At 42.2% G+C, this 22476-nt stretch overlaps 1 protein-coding gene across 3 annotated transcripts in view; it reads right to left on the bottom strand.

The window, feature by feature from the left end:
• LOC139420889 (potassium channel tetramerization domain containing 13) overlaps nucleotides 1-21219 on the bottom strand; it is a 42232-nt gene extending 21013 nt beyond the window's left edge. The window contains exons 1-5 of one of the 3 annotated variants that reach the window (XM_071171284.1): nucleotides 20985-21219; nucleotides 6583-6844; nucleotides 4049-4218; nucleotides 2409-2498; nucleotides 2033-2085 (exon numbers count right to left, since the gene is read on the bottom strand). In XM_071171284.1, the coding sequence (XP_071027385.1) occupies nucleotides 2033-2085; nucleotides 2409-2498; nucleotides 4049-4218; nucleotides 6583-6817 (548 nt within the window). In that variant the 5' untranslated portion in view covers nucleotides 6818-6844; nucleotides 20985-21219. Of the gene's footprint in view, nucleotides 1-2032; nucleotides 2086-2408; nucleotides 2499-4048; nucleotides 4219-6582; nucleotides 6928-20432; nucleotides 20515-20984 lie in introns of those variants that run through there. The other 2 variants (XM_071171286.1, XM_071171285.1) reach the window with 2 other exon arrangements.
• Nucleotides 21220-22476: the final 1257 nt, after the last annotated feature.

The following is a 22476-nucleotide window of genomic DNA, read 5'->3' as shown; positions in this document are numbered from 1 at the left end:
GTCTTCCAAATGGACAATGACCCCAAGCATACTTCCAAAGTTGTGGCAAAATGTCTTCAGGACAACAAAGTCAAGGTAATGGAGTGGTCATCACAAAGCCCTGACCTCGCGTGTGCGAGCAAGGAGGCCTACAAACCTGACTCAGTTACACCAGCTCTGTCAGGAGGAATGGGCCAAAATTCACCCAACTTATTGTGGGAAGCTTGTGGAAGACTACCCGAAACATGAGACCCAAGTTAAATTTAAAGGCAATGCTACCAAATACGAATTGAGTGTATGTAAACGTCTGACCCACTGGGAATGTAATGAAAGAAATACAAGCTGAAATAAATAATTCTCTACTATTATTCTGACATTTCACATTCTTAAAATAAAGTGATGATCCTAACTGACCTAAGACATGGAATTTTCACTAGGATTAAAATGTCAGGAATTGTGAAAAACTGAGGTCTGTCTGACTCTGGTATCATAACTGAGAATGGGATAAGTGATGACTTTAAATCATTTTATCTCAACAGGTTTTTTATTTGAGAGAAACAGTGGTTTAATTGACCCTGGTCAGTCAATCGACTGCTCTACCCTCTACCAAACCTCTAGCCGACTTGCTGGTTAATGTGTCTACTTCTAGTGAATTGGTTTTCATTTCAACAATTTACTACCTGTGATGTACTAGATGCCTTGCTTAAGATGTAAAACATTTATTTGTATTTTTTAGAAATCCACTGGGGCTGATACGCTTAATCCATTTTTGCTGCAGCCCTACAACCGATTGTGGAATCATTAACCATGTGGTGACCCTTGAGACCTAAATACTTATTGTCCTCTTTAAACTTAATTGCCTAGCTAAAAGATGAAAATCATTGATTAATTCTCAACTAAGAACTTATCTTTGAAATGTATTCTAAATGTATATCAGTCTGGTTTTAGACCAGGTCATGGCACTCTCTGCTGCATCCCTAGTTACATGTATAAATGATGTGGGTAACAGGATGGATAAAAGGCAACATTGTGCGGGCCTCTTCATTGACCTGTCAAAGGCCTCCGATACTGTTGATCACTCATTGCTAATTGTGAGGCTTTCCTCAATTGGCCTGCATGTAACTGGTTTACAAATTACTTGAAAAACATGACTCAAATGTATATCTTCTGATAGTGTCAAATCTGGACATAATGAAAGGTGTACCGCAGGGGTCGATTCTGGGTCTGTACTTAATATGTTTACATTAACAATGTCGACTTCTCTGTAAAAAAAAAATATGTACCTGGACTTGTATGCCGCACCAATGACACGGTCGTGTATGCCATTGCCCCCACGGTTGACCAAGCTCTATCGGAACTACAGCATGCTTTCATTGAATTACAGAAAAACTGGCCTGAAATTAGTATTGAATACAGGTAAAGCTAAGTACAGGTTGATCTCTAGAGTACATAAAAATTAGATGATTTAAGCATATGTACTTTGGATGGTTCTTATACTGATCGTGTCCCTGCTTACAAATATCTGGGCATCTGGATAGGTGAAAAGCTGTCTTAAAAAGCATATTGATGAGTTAAGAAGCTGAGAATACAAATGGGCTTCTTCTATAGAAAGCGGATTATTCAGTTGACGTTCCTATCGACAGTTTTAGTACTCATCACTGCATTCTCTACCAGACAGTTGTTTGGCCCTCTGATGTGATTTAAGTTTGAATCATTGCTATGTTTGAATTTATAAAGCTCTTTTACTAAACCATTACTAAACCTTAGACATGAGTTACCACACCTCGGTCTCAGGGATGCCTAACTCTGGAAATTCCTTTGGTCTCTACTGAGTTAGGTAAATCAGCTTTAAAATTTCTCAACCTTATTCGTGGAACAATTTTCAAAATGTTCTTAAATTTGATGTTTTGGTACTTCTAGGGGAATTAAGAAACCTGATTGTTTTCTTTCTGCTTGCATTTTGTATTTTGATGTGTGTATTTTCTATCATTTCTGTAATTCAAGGCTCATCTGTAAAAGACGCATTGGTCTCAGAAAATAAAATAAAAAATACCTGGTGTACGAATACTTGTTGTTCCCTCGGTTGTTCTGTAGTTTTACTACAGGCTGTGGGAGACAGGAAACATTAGTACTAATTTAACAGTAGCAAATAAAGCATTTTTTTTTACATTTGTTTTGAAAAGTTAAACTGCTGAAAAATGTTGGGTGTCCAATTTAATAATAATTTTTTGGACTTAAATAGACTTAAAAATCAGTATGAGACCTAAAGCTAAGCAATGATACCAGAGCTAACGTCTGAGATCAAAGTAAGCATTTCGAGATCAAAGTAAGCATTTCAAGTCAAACCAGTATGCCATCTGTCATGAACAGCCTTCCTACCTATGCCCGTCTTCCCTCCCATCCATCCACCCTCTTTCTATGCCTCTCACCTTCCTGCAGGTGTTTATCATTCTCTGTTCTTCTTTGGTTGAGGTAATCATGGGAATGCGGCAAACCCCCTCATAGACGTCCCTTTGTTTCTGTGGGACATCAAAGGCATTTGATTCACATGAACATCTGACTCACTATGGGAGGCTGACACTTTGGGCTGGGTATTCAACACACAAACATTGGGATCCAATGTAAGCATTGGAGATTGTATGTGCATAATAGTTGTTTGACTAACATACAGTACATTGCACTTTGAAAGCCTTTTGATAAGACTTACAGATTTAGCTTAAAGACAAAAAAGAGTGAAGGACTAGAGGTCGACCGATTCAATCGGAATGGCCGATTAATTAGGGCCGATTTCAAGTTTATAACAATCGGAAATCGGTATTTCTGGGCGCCGATTTGCCGATTCTTTTTTTTTTATACCTTTATTTAACTAGGCAAGTCAGTTAAGAACACATTCATATTTTCAATGATGGCCTAGGAACGGTGGGTTAACTGCCTCATTCAGGGGCAGAATGACAGATTTTCACCGTGTCAGCTCGGGGGATCCAATCTTGCAACCTTACAGTTCACTAGTCTAACGCAATAACAACCTGCCTCTCTCTCGTTGCGCTCCACAAGGAGACTGCATGTTACGCGAATGCAGTAAGCCAAGGTAAGTTGCTAGCTAGCATCAAACTTATCTTATAAAAACAAATCATAATCACTAGTTAACTACACATGGTTGATGATATTACTAGATATTATCTAGCGTGTCCTGAGTTGCATATAATCTGACTGAGCATACAAGTATCTGACTGAGCGGTGGTAGGCAGAAGCAGGCGCGTAAACATTAATTCAAACAGCCCTTTCGTGCGTTTTGCCAGCAGCTCTTCGTTGTGCGTCAAGTATTGCGCTGTTTATGACTTCAAGCCTATCAACTCCCGAGATGAGGCTGGTGTAACCGAAGTGAAATGGCTAGCTAGTTAGTGCGCGCTAATAGCGTTTCAAACGTCACTCGCTCTGAGCCTTTGAGTGGTTGTTTCCCTTGCTCTGCATGGCTAACACTGCTTCGATGGTGGCTGTTGTTGTGTTGCTGGTTCAAGCGAGGAGAGGGACGGAAGCTATACTGTTACACTGGCAATACTAAAGTGCCTATAAGAACATCCAATAGTCAAAGGTTAATGAAATACAAATGGTATAGAGGGAAATAGTCCTAGAATTCCTACAACTTAAAACTTCTTACCTGGGAATATTGAAGACTCATGTTAAAAGGAACCACCAGCTTTCATATGTTCTCATGTTCTGAGCAAGGAACTGAAATGTTAGCACATATTGCACTTTTACTTTCTTTTCCAATACTTTGTTTTTGCATTATTTAAACCAAATTGAACATGTTTCATTTATTTGAGGCTAAAATGATTTTATTGATGTATTATATTAAGTTAAATTAAGTCTTCATTCAGTATTGTTGTAATTGTCATTATTCCATTTTTATTTTATTTTTTAAAATCGTCCAATTAAATCGGTATCGGCTTTTTTGGCCCTCCAATAATCGGTATCGGAGTTGAAAAATCAGAAATCGGTCGACCTCTATGAAGGACATTTAATTTTACTGACACTCAATGATCATTTGCTTTGGGTCAGTCGGTCTTACCTGCATGGCAGACGTGCAGTGCTGGACTAGCCCCTGGACCCTGTAGTACTGAGCCTCCTTCAGAACTTCCTCCAGCTCTCGGTGGGACTCCGGAAGCGGTACCGAGCCGTCCCGCATAAAGTTCAGCACCAAGCCAAAATGGCGACCACACCTGTCCAACACTACCCAGCCTAAGAAAGAGGAAAAATATTGAGTGAGCACTGAGGCAAGAATCACTCATCTAAATTTCACATTCTTACATGTGTCGATTGCTTTAGGAATTCCTGAGGACATGGATAAAACAAAAGGTAAATAAGTCACATCCCGTCACAAGCTGCAAACAGGAGTAAATGGTGAGCACCGTTATTCAGTCGTTGATATGGGTGTAACCATGTGAAATATCAAAACCAGTGCAGTAGCACACAGCACAAAATTGCCCTTTGAGTCACCATAAATCACAACATTCTTCAACTGGTTGTTCACTACAGCATTGTTTCCAATAAATTGAAATGATGCACACCGTTATGTCCTGCTGAACACAGCCCAGTGTTTCCAATCCGTTCCTTTGGCTCCCATAGGACTACATGTTTTCTTCCAGCATTAGCAAACCTGATTCGCAACATTCGTGACCATAAGTTGCCTAGTTGTACAAAGTGTGGTAGTGCTGGACAGGAACAAAAATGTGCAAGCCTGAGTGATCCTAGAATAAAATATTGGGAAACACTGGTATACATAAATAACACACATACAGTTGAAGTCGGAAGGTTACATATACACCTCAGCCAAATACTTTTAAACTCAGTTTCACAGTTAGGATCACCACTTTATTTTAAGAATGTGAAATGTCACAATAACAGTAGAGAATGATTTATTTCAGCTTGTATTTCCAGTGGGTCAGAAGTTTACATACACTCAACTAGTATTTGGTAGCATTGCCTTTAAATTGTTTAACTTGGGTCAAACGTTTCATGTAGCCTTCAACAAGCTTCCCACAATAAGTTGGGTGAATTTTGGCCCATTCCTCCTGACAGAGCTGGAGCAACAGTCAGGTTTGTAGGCCTCCTTGCTCATACATGCTTTTTCAGTTCTGCCCAAAAATGTTCTGTAGGATTGAGTTCAGGGCTTTGTGATGGCCACTCTAATACCTTGACTTTGTTGTCCTTAAGCCATTTTGCCACAACTTTGGAAGTATGCTTGGGGTCATTGTCCATTTGGAAGACCCATTGGCGACCAAGCTTTAACTTCCTGACTGATGTCTTGAGATGTTGCTTCAATATATCCACATAATGTTCTGTCCTCATGATGCCATCTATTTTGTGAAGTGCACCAGTACCTCCTGCAGCAAAGAACCCCCACAACATGATGCTGCCACCCCTGTGCTTCACGGTTGGGATGGTGTTCTTCAGCTTGCAAGCCTCCACCTTTTTCCTCCAAACATAACGATGGTCATTATGACCAAACAGTTCTATTTTGTTTCATCAGACCAGAGGACATTTCTCCAAAAAGTACAATCTTTGTCCCCATGTGCAGTTCCAAACCGTAGTCTGGCTTTATGGCGGTTTTGGAGCAGTGGCTTCTTCCTTGCTGAGCGGCATTTCAGGTTATGTCGATATAGGACTCGTTTTACTGTGGATATAGATACTTTTGTACCCGTTTCCTCCAGCATCTTCACAAGGTCCTTTGTTGTTGTTCTGGGATTGATTTGCACACCAAAGTACGTTCACCTCTAGGAGACAGACAGTCTCCTTACTGAGCGGTATGACAGCTGCGTGGTCCCATGGTGTTTATACTTGCGTACTATTGGTTGTACAGATGAATGTGGTACCTTCAGGCGTTTGGAAATTGCTCCCAAGGATGAACCAGACTTGTGGAGGTCTACAATTTTTTTTCTGATTTCTTTTGATTTTCCCATGATGTCAAGCAACTAGGCACTGAGTTTGAAGGTAGGCCTTGAAATACATCCACAGATTGACTCAAATGATGTCAATTAGCCTATCAGAAGAGTCTAAAGCCATGCCATCATTTTCTGGAATTTTCCAAGTTGTTTAAAGGCACAGTCAACTTAGTGTATGTGGGGGGGTTCTCGGGGGTGGGGAATGGAATTAATTTATTCTTAATTCTTCTTAGGGGGGGGGGGGGGGGGATCTTGGGAGGGTTTGGGTTCACATTTTCTGGCCTGGTGGTAGATTGGTCAACATGCCTTTGAGCAGGGCATCGAGCCTGGATGTTTCTGTGTGTCGCTCTGAATGGGAATCTGTTGGATGACTGGTATGATGTAGTTATTGAGCGGCTTCACTACAAGTTTACTGTACGTTTCAAATATTAAATAAAACATTAAAACATTTACTTAGTTTGTAAACTTCTGACCTACTGGAATTGTGATAGATTATTTCACTTATAATTCACTGTCTGTAAACAATTGTTGGAAAAATTGTGTCATGCACATGCCAAAACTATAGTTTGTTAATACATTTGTGGAGTGGTTGAAAAACGAGTTAATGACTCCAACCTAAGTGTATGTAAACTTCAGACTTCAACTGTAGGTCCATACTTACCCTCCGAATCTATGGTGACCTCTGCTCCTCCATTGCACATGCTCCTTAGTAAGCTGTCCTCTTTGCTCAGGGTCTGTACTGTGGTGTAATGCAGGGAGCCCCCAACATTCAGCTTCACATATTTACTCCCCGCCAGACCACCTCCAACCCCCTTCTCCTCGCTGCAATGGCCAGAGGCCTGGGTGGCGAGGATGGAGGCAGCTGCCACACTCCCTGCGGAAGCCTCGGCAGACATCAGGCGTGCTTGCAGTTACAGAAGTTTCTGATTTAAAAACAGGAGACCTCAGTTGGGGGATGTGATTTCAATTGAATTATCAAAAACAAATATCACAGTCAACAAACAGAAATTAGGTGGATGTTATGGGTGTAATGGTACACGGGGACCTCTGTTCAGACAGCACTGTGAACCCAAATGAATACAAAAATTGTTTTAATTCAAAATGAAAACACTAGGCCTACAGGCTATGCCTACACTGCATTGTAGGCCTATTGCCTCGAGTAAATCTGAGAAGAACAATTCAGTTAAAACTAGAGCCGATGGGCACGTTGTATTCAAAGTTCTAATCTTAAATTGGTGCATTTCAAACTGTCCTGTCCACATACATTTCAAACTGAACTAGTTCTGTATTGTGGCGAGTGGAAGAATCGATAATCCAGAATTGGATAATCCTCCGTTGTTTAAATCTCCAGTTTGGGAAAACATTGGCTTCCCAGTAGATTAGATTACAATGACGGTGGACAGTTGTGGATAAAACATTAACAGTAATTCGCCACGCACAACGAGAACAGTCTATACAGCTGCCAACACCTCAAATATGTTGACAGATTTATGCCGACGTCACCCCAGTTAACCAGAGAAAGAAAAAGGCAAAAAAACATCGTCATTCAAGCAGCCCTTGGCAGCTGATTCTGACCGGGCTAAAGAAATTACAAGAGCGAAGGATAGGCTGTGTTTACAATTTTTACAGTATTTGGTTTATAGCTGTTGATATGCTCCCATTCCCTATGGTTGAGAATAGGGGGTTTCAGTATGGAGCAAGATATCTGCCAAAAGGTTGAAAGTACAGTCGTGGCCAAAAGTTGAGAATGACAAATATTAAATTTCCACAAAGTTTGCTGCTTCAGTGTCTTTAGATATGTCTCAGATGTTACTATGGAATACTGAAGTATAATTACAAGCATTTCATAAAGTGTCAAAGGCTTTATTTGACAATTACATGGAGTTGATGCAAAGAGTCAATATTTGCAGTGTTGACCCTTCTTTTTCAAGACCTCTGCAATCCGCCCTGGCCACATCCTGACTGATGGCAGCCCATTCTTGCATAATCAATGCTTGGAGTTTGTCAGAATTTGTGGGGTTTTATTTGTCCACCCGCCTCTTGAGGATTGACCATAAATTCTCAATGGGATTAAGGTCTGGGGAGTTTCCTGGCCATGAACCCAAAATATCAATGCTTTGTTCCCCGAGCCACTTAGTTATCACTTTTGTCTTATGGCAAGGTGCTCCATCATGCTGGAAAATGAATTGTTCGTTACCAAACTGTTCCTGGATGGTTGGGAGAAGTTGTGAGAAGATGTGCTGGTACCATTCTTTATTCATGGCTGTGATCTTAGGCAAAATTGAGAGTGAGCCCACCCCCTTGGCTGAGAAGCAACCCATGAATGGTCTCAGGATGCTTTACTGTTGGCATGACACAGGACTGATGGTAGGGCTCACCTAGTCTTCTCCGGACAAGCTTTTTTCTGGATGCCCCAAACAATCGTAAAGGCGATATATATCAGAGGAAATTACTTTACCCCAGTCCTCAGCAGTCCAATCCCTGTACCTTTTGCAGAATATCAGTCTGTCCCTGATATTTTTCCTGGTGAGAAGTGGCTTCTTTGCTGCACTTCTTGACACCAGGCCATCCTCCAAAAGTCTTCACCTAACTGTGCGTGCAGATGCACTCACACCTGCCTGCTGCCATTCCTAAGCAAGCTCTGTACTGGTGGTGCCCTGACCCCGCAGCTGAATCAACTTTAGGAGAAGGTCCTGGCGCTTGCAGGACTTTCTTGGGCGCCCTGAAGTCTTCTTCACAACAATTGAACCGCTCTCCTTGAAATTCTTGAGGATCCGATTGAATCGCAATCTTACTGGCAACAAAATCCTTGCCTGTGAAGCCCTTTTTGTGCAAAGCAATGATGATGGCACGTTTTTTCTTGCAGGTAGCCATGTTTGACAGAGGAAGAACAATGATTACAAGCAATACCTTCCTTTTGAAGCTTCCAGTCTGTTATTCAAACTCAATCAGCATGACAGAGTGATCTCCAGCCTTGTCCTCGTCAACACTCGTGTGACCTTGACTAGGGGGCAGTATTTTCATTTTTTTGAAAAATAACATGCCCCGTACTAAACTGATATTTTGTCAGGACAAGATGCTAGAATATGCATATAATTGACAGCTTAGGATAGAAAACACTAAAGTTTCCAAAACTGTACAAATATTGTCTGGGAGTATAACAGAATTGATGTTGCAGGCGAAAGCCTGAGAAAAATCCAATCCGGAAGTGCCTCAAGTTTTGAAAGCACTACGTTCCAATGAGTCCCTATTGAGCAATGAATGGGCTATCAACCAGATTACTCTTTCTCCGTATTCCCGAAGGTGTCTACAGCATTGTGACGTAGTTTTACGCATTTATGTTGAAGAATACCCGTAGGCACATTGCGCAAGTGGTCACCTGATGCTCCCGAGAGATTCTCGCGTAAAATACAGGAGGTAGCCTACTGAAAAACTAAGTGTCCCGATGGATAAATTATCGAATAGATATTTGAAAAACACCTTGAGGATTGATTATAAACATCGTTTGCCATGTTTGTCGATATTATGGAGCTAATTTGGAATATTTTTCGCCGTTTTCGTGACTGCAATTTCCGAGCGATTTCTCAGCCATGCGTGAAGAACAAACGGAGCTATTTCACCTACAAAAATTATCTTTTGGGAAAAAAGGAACATTTGCTATCTAACTGGGAGTCTCGTGAGTGAAAAAATCCGAAGCTCAAAAGGTAAACAATTTAATTTGATTGCTTTTCTGATTTCCGTGACCAAGTTACCTGCTGCTAGCTGGACAAAATGCTATGCTAGGCTACCGATAAACTTAAACAAATGCTTGTCTAGCTTTGGCTGTAAAGCATATTTTGAAAATCTGAGATGACAGGGTGATTAACAAAAGGCTAAGCTGTGTCTCAATATATCTCACTTGTGATTTTCATGAGTAGGAATATTTTCTAGTAATATTTATGTCTGTTGCGTTATGCTAATTCGTGTCAGATGATGACAACGGTCCCGTTCACAGGATGGGGTGTCACTAGAGGTTAACGAGAGAATCACTGACATGTCAGCTGGTCATTTTGTGGCAAGGCTGAAATGCAGTGGAAATGTTTTATTTGGGATTCAGTTCATTTGCATGGCAAAGAGGGATGATGCAATTAATTGCATTTCATCTGATCACTCTTCATAACGTTCTGGAGTATATTCAAATTGCCATCATACAAACTGAGGCCGCAGACTTTGTGAAAATTAATGTGTTATTCTCAACTTTTGGCCACGACTGTACGTATCGTTAGGATCGTAAGAAAAAAAACACGTAAATTGTTAGTATCATAAGAAAAGCCAATGCTGAAACATAAAATGAAAACTTTCGATCTCTCCCGTTACGACTATGAATTAATATTTACACATTTAATTACTTTACATCTCCCTTGACTAGGTTAGAGATCTTTTTTTATACATACAAACTTGTCAGTAATGTGGCATCTGCAAAAGATATGAACGTAGCTAGTCAAATCAAGCAACTCTAGCCCAGACCAGTTAACCTCTCTGGGATATCTGAGACGGTAGCATCCCACCTCAATAAGTCAGTGAAAGTGCAGGGCACCAAATTCAAAACAGAAATCTCATAATTATATTTCCTCAGGCATACAAGTATTTCACCATATTAAAGTAACTTCTCGTTAATCCAGCCACAGTGTGATTTCAAAAAGGCTTTACGGCGAAAGTACACCAAACGATTATGTTAGGTAATCACCTAGTCACAGAAAAACACAGCCATTTTTCCAGCCAAAGAGAGGAGTCACAAAAAAACAGAAATAGAGATAAAATTAATCAGTAACCTTTGATGATCTTCATCAGATGACACTCATAGGACTTCATGTTACACAATGCATGTATGTTTTGTTCGGTGTTTTGTTCGATAAAGTTCATATTTATATCCAAAAATTGGCACGTTATGTTCAGTAGTTCCAAAACACCCGGTGATTTTGCAGAGAGCCACATCAATTTATAGAAATACTCATCATAAAATGATGAAAATACAAGTCTTATACATGGCACTTTAGATAAACTTCTGTGAAAGATTTCAAAAAAGCTTTACCGGAAAAGCACACCATGCAATAAATCTGAGTACAGTGCTCAGACAACAAAACAGCCAAACAGATAACCACCATGCTGTTCAGTCAACAGAAGTCAGAAATAGCATTATAAATATTCACTTACCTTTGATGATCTTCATCAGAATACACCCCCAGGAATCCCAGTTCCACAATAAATGTTTGATTTGTTCGATAAAGTCCCTAATTTATGTCCAAATACCTCCTTTTGTACGCGCGTTTAGTACACAATCCAAAATCACGACGCGCAGGCCAGTCCATGCAAAAGTTCAGACCAAAAGTTATTACAGTTCGTAGAAACAAGTCAAACGAAGTATAGAATCAATCTTTAGGATGTTTTTTAATCATAAATCTTCAATAATGTTCCAACTGGAGAATTCCCTTCTCTGTAAAATTGCAATGGAACGCAAGCTAACTATCGCATGAATGCATGTGGTCAGCTAATGGCACTCTACCAGACTGACTCATTCTCCTCTCATTCACCCCCACTTCACAGTAGACGCATCAAACAAGGTTCTAAAGACTGTTGACATCTAGTGGAAGCCTTAGGAAGTGATAGGAAGAAATATGACCCCATAGACACTGTTTGATAGGGAATGAGTATAAAAACTACAAACCTCAGATTTCACAATTCTTTCCTCTGGTTTTTGCCTGCCATATGAGTTCTGTTATAGTCACAGACATCAGTTAACCCGTTTCAGAAACTTCAGTGTTTTCTATCCAAATCTACTAATTATATGTATTTTCTAGCTTTTAGGCATGAGTAGCAGGCAGTTTAATCTGGGCACCTTTTTATCCAAGCTACTCAATACTGCCCCCCAGTCCCACAGAAGTTAAAGTTGCTTTAGAGCATCCAGTTTCATTTCCAAAATAAAATGTCTAAAGCTTGTTTTAGAACTGCATTCAATAATAACGTCATACCAGTAGATGGCGAAGTATAGGCTTGGGCCTTGAGCAAATGACTTGACACAGAATAGCCTTGCCTAAAATAACTGATTGAGCTGCAAAAGAGAAAGTAGACTGTTTTCACAAACTGAAAGAGCAAACCATTGCATTTAACCATGGCAAGGTGACTGGGAATATGGCGCTCCTTCTTCGTGGCTGACGGGAGTAAGACATTTAAGTGTGCTAACCCTCGCAAGGCTGACGGTCCAGATGGTACCCCTAGCCGCGGCTTCAGAGCATGCGCAGACCAGCAGGCTGGAGTGTTTACGGACATACTCAATCTCTCCCTATCCCAGTCTGTTGTCCCAACATGCTTCAAGAGGTCTACCATTGTTCACGTGCTGCGGGATGCTGGCCTTCTAGGCAGAGTTGCAAAGAAAAAGCCATATCTCTGTCAAGTGTGTATTATTTTGCCTATCTTAAATCTTTTATTTTTATAGGCCAGTCTTAGATATGGCTTTTCTTTGCAACTCTGCCTAGAAGGCCAGCATCCCAGAGTCGCCTCTTCACTGTTGATGTTGAGACTGGTGTTTTGCGGGTACTATTTAATGAAGCTGCTAGTTGAGGACTTGTGAGAAGTCTGTTTCTCAAAACCAGACACTAATGTACTTGTCCTCTTGCTCAGTTGTGCATCGGGGCCTCCCACTCCTTTCTATTCTGGTTAGAGCTAGTTTGCGCTGTCTGTGAAGGGAGTAGTACACAGCGTTATACGAGATCTTCAGTTTCTTGGCAATTTCTCGCATTGAGTAGCCTTCATTTCTCATAACAAGAATAGACCATTACAGGCCATTTTGAGCCTGTAATCGAACACAAAAATGCTCCAGATACTCAACTAGTCTAAAGAAGGACAGTTTTATTGCTTCTTTAAATCAGAATCGTTTTCAGCTGTGCTAACAAAATGATCAATTAGCTAATCAAAGTTTATCATTTTAAAAGGCTAACACAACCACCATTGAAACACAGGAGTAATGGTTGCTGATAATGGGCCTCTGTACGCCTATGTAGATGTTCCATTAAATATCAGTCGTTTCCAGCCACAACAGTAATTTACAACATTAACAATGTCTAAACTGTATTTCCGATCAATTTGATGTTTTTTTAAATGGACAATTTTTTTGTTGCTTTTCTTTCAAGAACAAGGCAAGTTCTAAGTCAACCCAAACTTTTGAACGGTAGTGTATATAAACTCAGCAAAAAAAAGAATGTCCTCTCACCGTAAACTGTGTTTATTTCCAGCAAACTTAACGTGTAAATATTTGTACGAACATAAGATTCAACAACAGACAAACTGAACAAGTTCCACAGACGTGACTAGAAATAAATGTAATATTGTCCCTGAACAAAAAGGGGGGAGGTCAAAATCAAAAGTAACAGTCAGTATCTGGTGTGGCCACCAGCTGCCTTAAGTACTGCAGCGCATCTCCTCCTCATGGACTACACCGGATTTGCCAGTTCTTGCTGTGAGATGTTACCCCACTCTTCCACCAAGGCACCTGCAAGTTCCCAGACATTTCTGGGGGGGGGAATGGCCCTAGCCCTCACCCACCAATCCAACAGGTCCCAGATGTGCTCAATGGGATTGAGATCCGGGCTCGTCGCTGGCCATGGCTGAACACTGACATTCCTGTCTTGCAGGAAATCACACACAGAACGAGCAGTATGGCTGGTGGCATTGTCATGCTGGAGGGTCATGTCAGGATGAGCCTGCAGGAAGGGTACCACAACGCACAGCGTTGAGATTGCCTGCAATGATAACAAGCTCAGTCCAATGATGCTGTGACACACTGCCCCAGACCATGACGGACCATCCAACTCGATCCCGCTCCAGAGTACAGGCCTCGGTGTAACGCTCATTTTACGATAAACGCGACTCCGACCATCACCCCCGGTGAGACAAAACCGTGACTCGTCAGTGAAGAGCACTTCTTGAAAGTCTTGTCTGGTCCAGCGACGATGGCTTTGTGCCCATAGGTGACGTTGTTGCCGGTGATGTCTGGTGAGGACCTGCCTTACAACAGGCCTACCAGCCCTCAGTCCAGCCTATTGCGAACAGTCTGAGCACTGATGGAGGAATTGTCCATTCCTGGTCTAACTCGGGCAGTTGTTGTTGCCATCCTGTACCTGTCCCACAGGTGTGATGTTGGATGTACCGATCCTGTGCAGGTGTTGTTACACGTTGTCTGCCACTGTGAGGACGATCAGCTGTCCATCCTGTCTCCCTGCAGAACTGTCTTTGGCATCCCACAGTAAAGACATTGCAATTTATTGCTCTGGCCACATCTGCAGTCCTCATGCTTCCTTGCAGCATGCCTAAGGCACGTTCGCACAGATGACCAGTGACCCTGGGCATCTTTTTTTTTTTTTCCCCCCCAGAGTCAGTAGAAAGGACACTTTAGTGTCCTAAGTTTTCATAACTGTGACCTTAATTGCGTACCGCCTGTAAACTGTTGGTGTCTTAGCGACCGTTCCACAGGTTCATGTTCATTAACTGTTTATGCTTCATTGAACAAGCATGGGAAACAGTGTTTCAACCCTTTTACAATTAAGATCTGGAACGTTATTTGGATTTTTACATCTTTTAAAGACAAGATCCTGAAAAAGGGACATTTTTTTGTTGTTGCTGAGTTTATATCAATCGGTCGACCTCTAATATAAATGTGCCCATTTGGAGATCTGATAGCATTTCTGATTGGCTTAAAACTTCTTGACCATACTTGAGACGCAGACGTCTCAAGTATGCACCTGGAAATGCAAATGCGCTACGCTAAATGCTAAATGTACTCGTTACAACTCAATCCTTGATCAAAATTCACAAGCAGGGTATTGAATTAAAGCTACACTCGTTGTGAACCTAGCCAGCAAGTCAGATTTTTAAAATGCTTTTCGGCGAAAGCATGAGAAGCTATTATCTGATAGCATGCACCCCCCAAAATGCCAGCACGACACGTAAACAACAGATTTTGCGGTAGCCGGCGCTACCCAAAACGCAGAAATAAAATATAAAACATTCATTACCTTTGACGAGCTTCTTTCTTGGCACTCCTATATGCCCCATAAACATCACTATTGGGTCTTTTTTTCGTTTAAATCGGTCCATATATACCCAAAATAGCTTTGTATGGAAGCTGTGTCATTCAGAAAAAAACATCGTTTTTAAACGCTGCGTCATTTTTTAAAATTAAAAAAGTCGACGATAAACTTTCACAAAACACTTCGAAATCCTTTTGTAATCCAACTTTAGGTATTAGTAAACGTTTATAATCTATCAAAATGATTACAGGGCGATGTGTATTCAATAGGTCCTCGCTTGCAAATCAATGGCTGCCAATGTCTTCATTAACAACATCCGGGTGAAGACTGGGAAAATGGATGCCAGATAGATGGATTTTCCAACAATTAATTCAATTGAAAATGACGACAATGGCGACATCGTGTGGAATTTGTATGAATTGCAGGCAGGTCGATATTAAATTCTGTTCTCTTTTAACAACTCGTGGAAGTGACTTATGGAAATTATTTTTAGCTTTCAGAGAGCAGTTTTTCTTGCGTTTTTCAATGAAACACACGATCTGTTATAGTCACAAACGTGATTTAACCAGTTTTAGAAACTTCAGAGTGTTTTCTATCCACACATACTAATCATATGCATATACTATATTCCTGGCATGAGTAGCAGGACGCTGAAAAGTTGCGCGATTTTTAACAGAATGTTCGAAAAAGGAGGGGGTAGAAGTAAGAGGTTAACGCACCACCACTAGTCATGTTTTATTCACCTCAAACAGCAAGCAAACAGTATGTTTTTACATCCATTGAGAATTACAATAGCTCCTCAATGTATTTGAAAAATCTTTCCAGCTCTCTCCCTTTTGATAACCACTCGGCGTGAAAGGAAAAAAAATGTCATGCTCTGATCCAGTGGAAAAGTCATGAAATAGGCTTCTTATCAGTGAAATTCTAGGCAATTAGCAAGACACCCCCAATAAAGGAGTGGTTCTGCAGGTGATAACCACAGACCACTTCTCAGTTCCTATGCTTCCTGGCTGATGTTTTGGTCACTTTTGAATGCTGGCGGTGCTTTCACTCGAGTGGTAGCATGAGACGGAGTCTACAACCCACACAAGTGGCTCAGGTAGTGCAGCTCATCCAGGATGGCACATCAATGCGAGATGTGGCAAGAAGGTTTGCTGTGTCTGTCAGCGTAGTTTCCAGAGCATGGAGGCGCTACCAGGAGACAGGCCAGTACATCAGGAGACGTGGAGGAGGCCGTAGGAGGGCAACACAGCAGCAGGACCGCTACCTCCGCCTTTGTGCAAGGAGGAGCAGGAGGAGTACTGCCAGAGCCCTGCAAAATGACCACCAGCAGGCCACAAATGTGCATGTGTCTGCTCAAACGGTCAGAAACAGACTCCATGAGGGTGGTATGAGGGCCCGACGTCCACAGGTGGGGTTGTGCTTACAGCCCAACACCGTGCAGGACGTTTGGCATTTGCCAGAGAACACCAAGATTGGCAAATTCGCCACTGGCGCCCTGTGCTCTTCACAGATGAAAGCAGGTTCACACTGAGCACGTGACAGACGTGACAGAGTCTGGAGACGCCGTGGAGAACGTTCTGCTGCCTGCAACATCCTCCAGCATGACCGGTTTGGCGGTGGGTCAGTCATGGTGTGGGGTGGCATTTCTTTGAGGGGTCCGCACAGCCCTCCATGTGCTCGCCAGAGGTAGCCTGACTGCCATTAGGTACCGAGATGAGATCCTCAGACCCCTTGTGATACCATATGCTGGTGCGGTTGGCCCTGGGTTCCTCCTAATGCAAGACCTCATGTGGCTGGAGTGTGTCAGCAGTTCCTGCAAGAGGAAGGCATTGATGCTATGGATTGGCCCGCACGGGAACGGTCCCTAGACCTGAATCCAATTGAGCACATCTGGGACATCATGTCTCGCTCCATCCACCAACGCCACGTTGCACCACAGACTGTCCAGGAGTTGGTGGATGCTTTAGTCCAGGTCTGGGAGGAGATCCCTCCTCAGGAGACCAGCCGCCACCTCATCAGGAGCATGCCCAGGCGTTGTGCGGAGGTCATACAGGCACGCGGCGGCCATTCACACTACTGAGCCTCATTTTGACTTGTTTTAAGGACATTACATCAAAGTTGGATCAGCCTGTAGTGTGGTTTTCCACTTTAATTTTGAGTGTCACTCCAAATCCAGACCTCCATGGGTTGATAAATTTGATTTTCATTGGTGTGATTTTGTTGTCAACACATTCAACTATGTAAAGAAAAAAGTATTTAATAAGAATATTTCATTCATTCAGATCTAGGATGTTATTTTAGTGTTCCTTTGTTTTTATGAGCTTCCACTGGAAGCAACGTCAGCACAAGAACTGTTTGTCTGGAGCTTCATGAAATGGGTCTCTATTGGCCGAGCAAGCCTAAGATCACCATGCGCAATGCCAAGTGTCGGCTGGAGTGGGGACTCTGTGCTTCCAACATTGTGGCAACAGTTATGTGAAGACCCTTTCCTGTTTAAGCATCATAATGCCCCCGTGCACAAAGCCAGCTCCATACAGAAACGGGTTGACGAGATGTGGAAGAACTTGACTGACCTGCACAGAGCCCTAACCTCAACCCCATTAAAATCTTTGGGATGAACTGGAACACAGACTGCGAGCCAGGCCTAATCGCCCAACATCAGTGCCCGACCTCAGTAATGCTTGTGGATGAGTGGAAGAAAGTCCCCGCAGCAATGTTCCAACATCTAGTGGAAATCCTTCCCAGAAGAGTGGAGGATGTCATAGAAGCAAAGTGTGGGGGACCAACTCCATATTAACGCCCATGATTTTGGAATGTTCGACGAGCAGGTGTCCACATACTTTTGGTCATGTAGTGTATATAGAAAGCAGTTGCATTATATAAACAGTTCAGACAAGTAGTTAGCCATCCTGGCGTTAGATACTTTAAGTTAGAGATACTGCACTCTAGCCGAGTAGGTAACGTTAGCTAGCTAGCGATCCCTCTACCTTCGTCAGAAACCTGCCTTTTTGTAGGGATGTAAAATGTTCAGCCTGCTGCACAGACCCAATGGACGCTCTAATCTAGAGTGCCAGGTTAAATTGTGCTTAGGAGTCTTTTATCATCTCAAAATGGTTAAACTAGTGAGAAGTATATGTGATTAATTATATGGCAAAATAATTAAATGTACAAAAGTGTATACAAAACATTCGGAACACCTTCGTAATATTGTGTTGCACTCCAGAACAGCCTCAATCCATCAGGCATGGACTCTACAAGGTGTCGAAAGCAATCCCAGGGATGCTGGCCCATGTGATCATGCTCTCCGTAGCCCATATGAGCAAGACATTTAAACAGGTAAACATTCACAAGGCAGCAGGGCCAGACAGATTACCAGGACGTACACACAGAGCATACGCAGACCAACTGGAAAGTTTCTTCACTGACATTTGCAACCTGTACCTGGAGTTTGAAATAGCTACATGTTCAAAGCAGACCACCATAGTCCCTGTGCACAGAAAGCGAAAGGTAATCTGCCTAAATGGCTACCGCCCCATAGCACTCACGTCAGTAGCCATGAAGTGCATTAAAAGGCTGGTCATGGCTCACATCAACACCATCAACCCTAGACCCACTCCAATTGGCATACCGCCCCGACAGATCCACAGATGATGCAATCTCAATCCACACTGCCCTTTCACACCTGGACAAAAGGAACACCCATGTGAGAATGCTGTTCATTGACTGCAGCTCAGCGTTCAACACCATAGTGTCAACAAAGCTCATCACTAAGCTAAGGACCCTGGGACTAAACACCTCCCTCTGCACTTCCTGACCGGCCGCCCCCTAGGTGGTAAGAATAGGCAACACTATCTGCCACGTTGATAATCAACACGGGGGCCCCTAAGGGGTACATGCTTAGTCCCCTCCTGTACTCCATGTTCACCCACAACTGCGTGACCAAGCACGACTCCAACACCATCATTAAGTTTCCTGACAACCCAACGGCCTGATCACTGACAACGATGAGACGGCCTATAGGGAGGAGGTCAGAGACCTGGCAGTGTGGTGCCAGGACAACAACCTCTCCCTCAACGTGAGCAAGACAAAGGAGACAATCATGGACTACAAGAAAAGGAGGGCTGAACACGCCCCCATTCACATCGATGGGGCTGTAGTGGAGCAGGTTGAGACTTAAGTACCTTGGTGTCCACAACACCAACAAACTATCATGGTTCAAACACACCAAAAAAGTTGTGAAGAGGGCACTACAACGCCTTTCCCCCCCCCCCCAGGAGACTGAAAAGATTTGGCATGGGTCCCCAGATCTTCAAAAAGTTATACAGCTGCACGATTGAGAGCATCCTGATCGGTTGCATCACCACCTGGTATGGCAACTGCTCAGCATCTGACCTTAAGGGGCTACAGAGGGTAGTGCGTATGGCCCAGTACATCACCGGGGCCAGGCTTCCTGCAATCCAGGACCTATATTCTAGGCGGTGTCAGAGGAAGGCCCAAAAAAATGGTCTGACTTCAGTCACCCAATCATAGACTTTTCTCTGCTACAGCACAGCAAGCGATACCAGAGTGCAAAGTCTAGGTCCAAAAGGGACCTTAAGTTTCTATCCCCAAGCCATAAGTCTGCTTAACAATTAATCAAATGGCCACCCTCCCTTTGTTTTTACAGTACTGCTATTCGCTGTTTATTATCTATGAATAGTCACTTTACCAATACCAACATGTTCAAATTACCTCGACTAACCTGTATCCCCGCACATCGACTTGGTACCAGTGCCCTCTGCATACAGCCTCATTTTTATTACTTTTGTTTATTTCGTAACTATATTCTTAAAACTGTTTTGATGGTTAAGGGCTTGTAAGTAAGCATTTCATGGCATATGACAAATATAATTTTATTTGACTCCCAATGCTTCACAGAGTCGTGTCAAGTTGGCTGGATGTCCTTTGGGTGGTGGTGGACCATTCTTAATACACACAAGAAACTGTTGAGCGTGAAAAACCCAGCAGCGTTGCAGTTCTTTACACACTCAAACCTGTGCACCTGGCACCACACCTCGTTCAAGGGCACTTAAATATTTTGTCTTGTCAATTCACCCTCCGAATGGCACACATACACAATCAAGACTAACTACCAATTGGCTATAACAAAATTGGGGAGAAAATTAGTGTTTTTTTGTTTTTTTTAAGTAATTAACATTATACTTTTAATACTGCAATAATTCTGATTTATAGATATCATTATTTTCCAGGCTACTCCTCTTACACCGTGCTAGAAATGTCTTTCTAACTTTAAAACGTGTAGACTGGTCTGGAATAGTGTGCTCACATACAACTTTTTGATAGCTTTTATACCTCTAAAAGTTCCCATTGTGACATCACTCCAAACATTCCATTCACTATAAACAAATGTTACTTTTAACACAAATCAATTACTTTGACCACTTACCCAAAAAATTACACAAATTGAGAGCATATGAAATCTTCCTCTACTCTGCTATTTAAATCTGAAATCAGAACATAATTGCTCTCTGGCACCGATGAAAAACTGGACCATTGAGGAGTGGCCACACATTATTTCAAAAAGCTGAAGTAATTTTTTCTTCATGTTAAATTATAATCTACAGTAGTTTCCAGCAGTAGTGTAGCTACTTAATCCGGTAAAACTACTGGATGAGTCCAAAAACGTGCTGTGATTTAATTTATTTTGACGATTTCGGGTATTTGCCCTGCCTACTTCTAGGCCAGTTATCATCATGTCCAGGTGAAATTTAAATGGGTAACGTTAACTGTTAGCTAGCTAGCTTTCCAGACACTGCAAGACATCTTGCAAGACACATGGAAGACAACAAAGTAGCTCGCTACAATCACACTAGTTAACTTGCTAGTTAGTATTTGGCTTGTTACCTAGGTAGCTACATTTACTAACGTTAGTTTCAAGCTACCGTAACGTCTCTGGTTGGATGCTAAAGGCAAGCCGTTAGCTAGCTAACGTACTCACCAGGCTAGCCGACTTGCTAGCTAACATTAGCGGTTAACTTTTGTGGTGGCTCCAAATCTCCAATGCAATTAAAATGAGAATTTAAAACAACGGAAAAAGAAAACACTTAACAAGGTTGCACGAATTAGGGAAATACTGTGGTTAATTAGGACGAGGTCATTTTGACATGTTTAGCTTGCTTGACTAGCTAACGTCATCGACAAGATTAGTTTATTCTTTGATGAGGTTTAACGGCGTTTGGCCTCCAATAAATGTTGCATTACCGCCACCTAGTAGACTGGAGTACAACTCCCGTATACTTTGCTTAAAAAAATAATATGCATAAGTAAACAAATACCCTACCATCACAAAAAAATATATATTTTAAAGAATAACACCACCCTACTCCACTATTTAAATATATTTAGTCCTACCTCAGGCCAACAATCTGAAAGGATGAGACACCACCACCACCACCCTGTTACTCTTCTTTCTCGCACACCCAAATACCTCTCTGCAGCTGCCACCACAACCTCAAATTTCTGCGACCTATGTTTCATCCCTGAAGAACAGTTGATAACCATTGCTATAAATGCTAAAAATCCAATCATACTGAAACATATCACTTGTTGACCTATCCCACTGTACTGGTACAGATCTACTACTCGCACCACTCCTCTCAGGATCCCTCCCCCTTGACCCATCTTCCTCTACTTTCTTCACTGTCTCAGCATATGACAACTTCTGCACTACTCTAACCCGGAAACCTCAATCTGTCTGGGACATTTCTGATCCCCAGCCCCATAGGCACCCCTACAATTAACACATACCACTACTTTTCCCAATGCTACACATTATTTTGTCTCATGCCCTTCTGCACACCTACACACTGCTGCTACATGCCCATAAGCTTGACACCTGTAACAACGTAATGTATTCACCAGAAAAGCTCATACAGGATAACTTATATATCCTAACATCACTTTGTTGGGCAACATCAAAAGTCAAAAGAACAGACAATGACTCCTGTTCCACCACTCACGCCACGCTGTCTGCTGCACCAAACGACGAGCATTACAAACACCGGGAATCTTCCCCTTCAGTTGGTCAACTTTTACATTTACTGCTACCCCAGCAATCACTCCTTTCAACGGCACCCTTTTCTTGAAAACAAAACAATTCAAATGTCTTGCCCCCCATAGGCTTTATGTGTCCAAGATGGCGTAGCAGTAGGACGTATTGTCGTGTCGTGTCCCTTGTATATATCGTTTGTTTTCGTTTTTTTTCTTCACATATCTTTAAAACTTATTGCTGAACCTCAACTTCTTCTAAATACTCTCCTGCAACCCGCCTCACCCAACGTAGCTATTTTTCCTAAAGTATTTATATTTACTTCGGACCTGGAACCCCTCAACTGAAGCTAGCCAACTAACTACCAGCTTCAGCAAAACATTGCTAGCGGTCTTCAGCTAACCGGTCATCAGCTAACCTTTAGCTCGGAAAGCTCTCGCCA

The sequence above is a fragment of the Oncorhynchus clarkii genome, chromosome 12, assembly GCF_045791955.1.
Source record: "Oncorhynchus clarkii lewisi isolate Uvic-CL-2024 chromosome 12, UVic_Ocla_1.0, whole genome shotgun sequence".
NCBI lineage: Eukaryota > Metazoa > Chordata > Actinopteri > Salmoniformes > Salmonidae > Oncorhynchus > Oncorhynchus clarkii.
The sequence above is the reverse complement of the archived record's forward strand: the minus strand, read 5'-3'. Positions and strand labels throughout refer to the sequence as shown.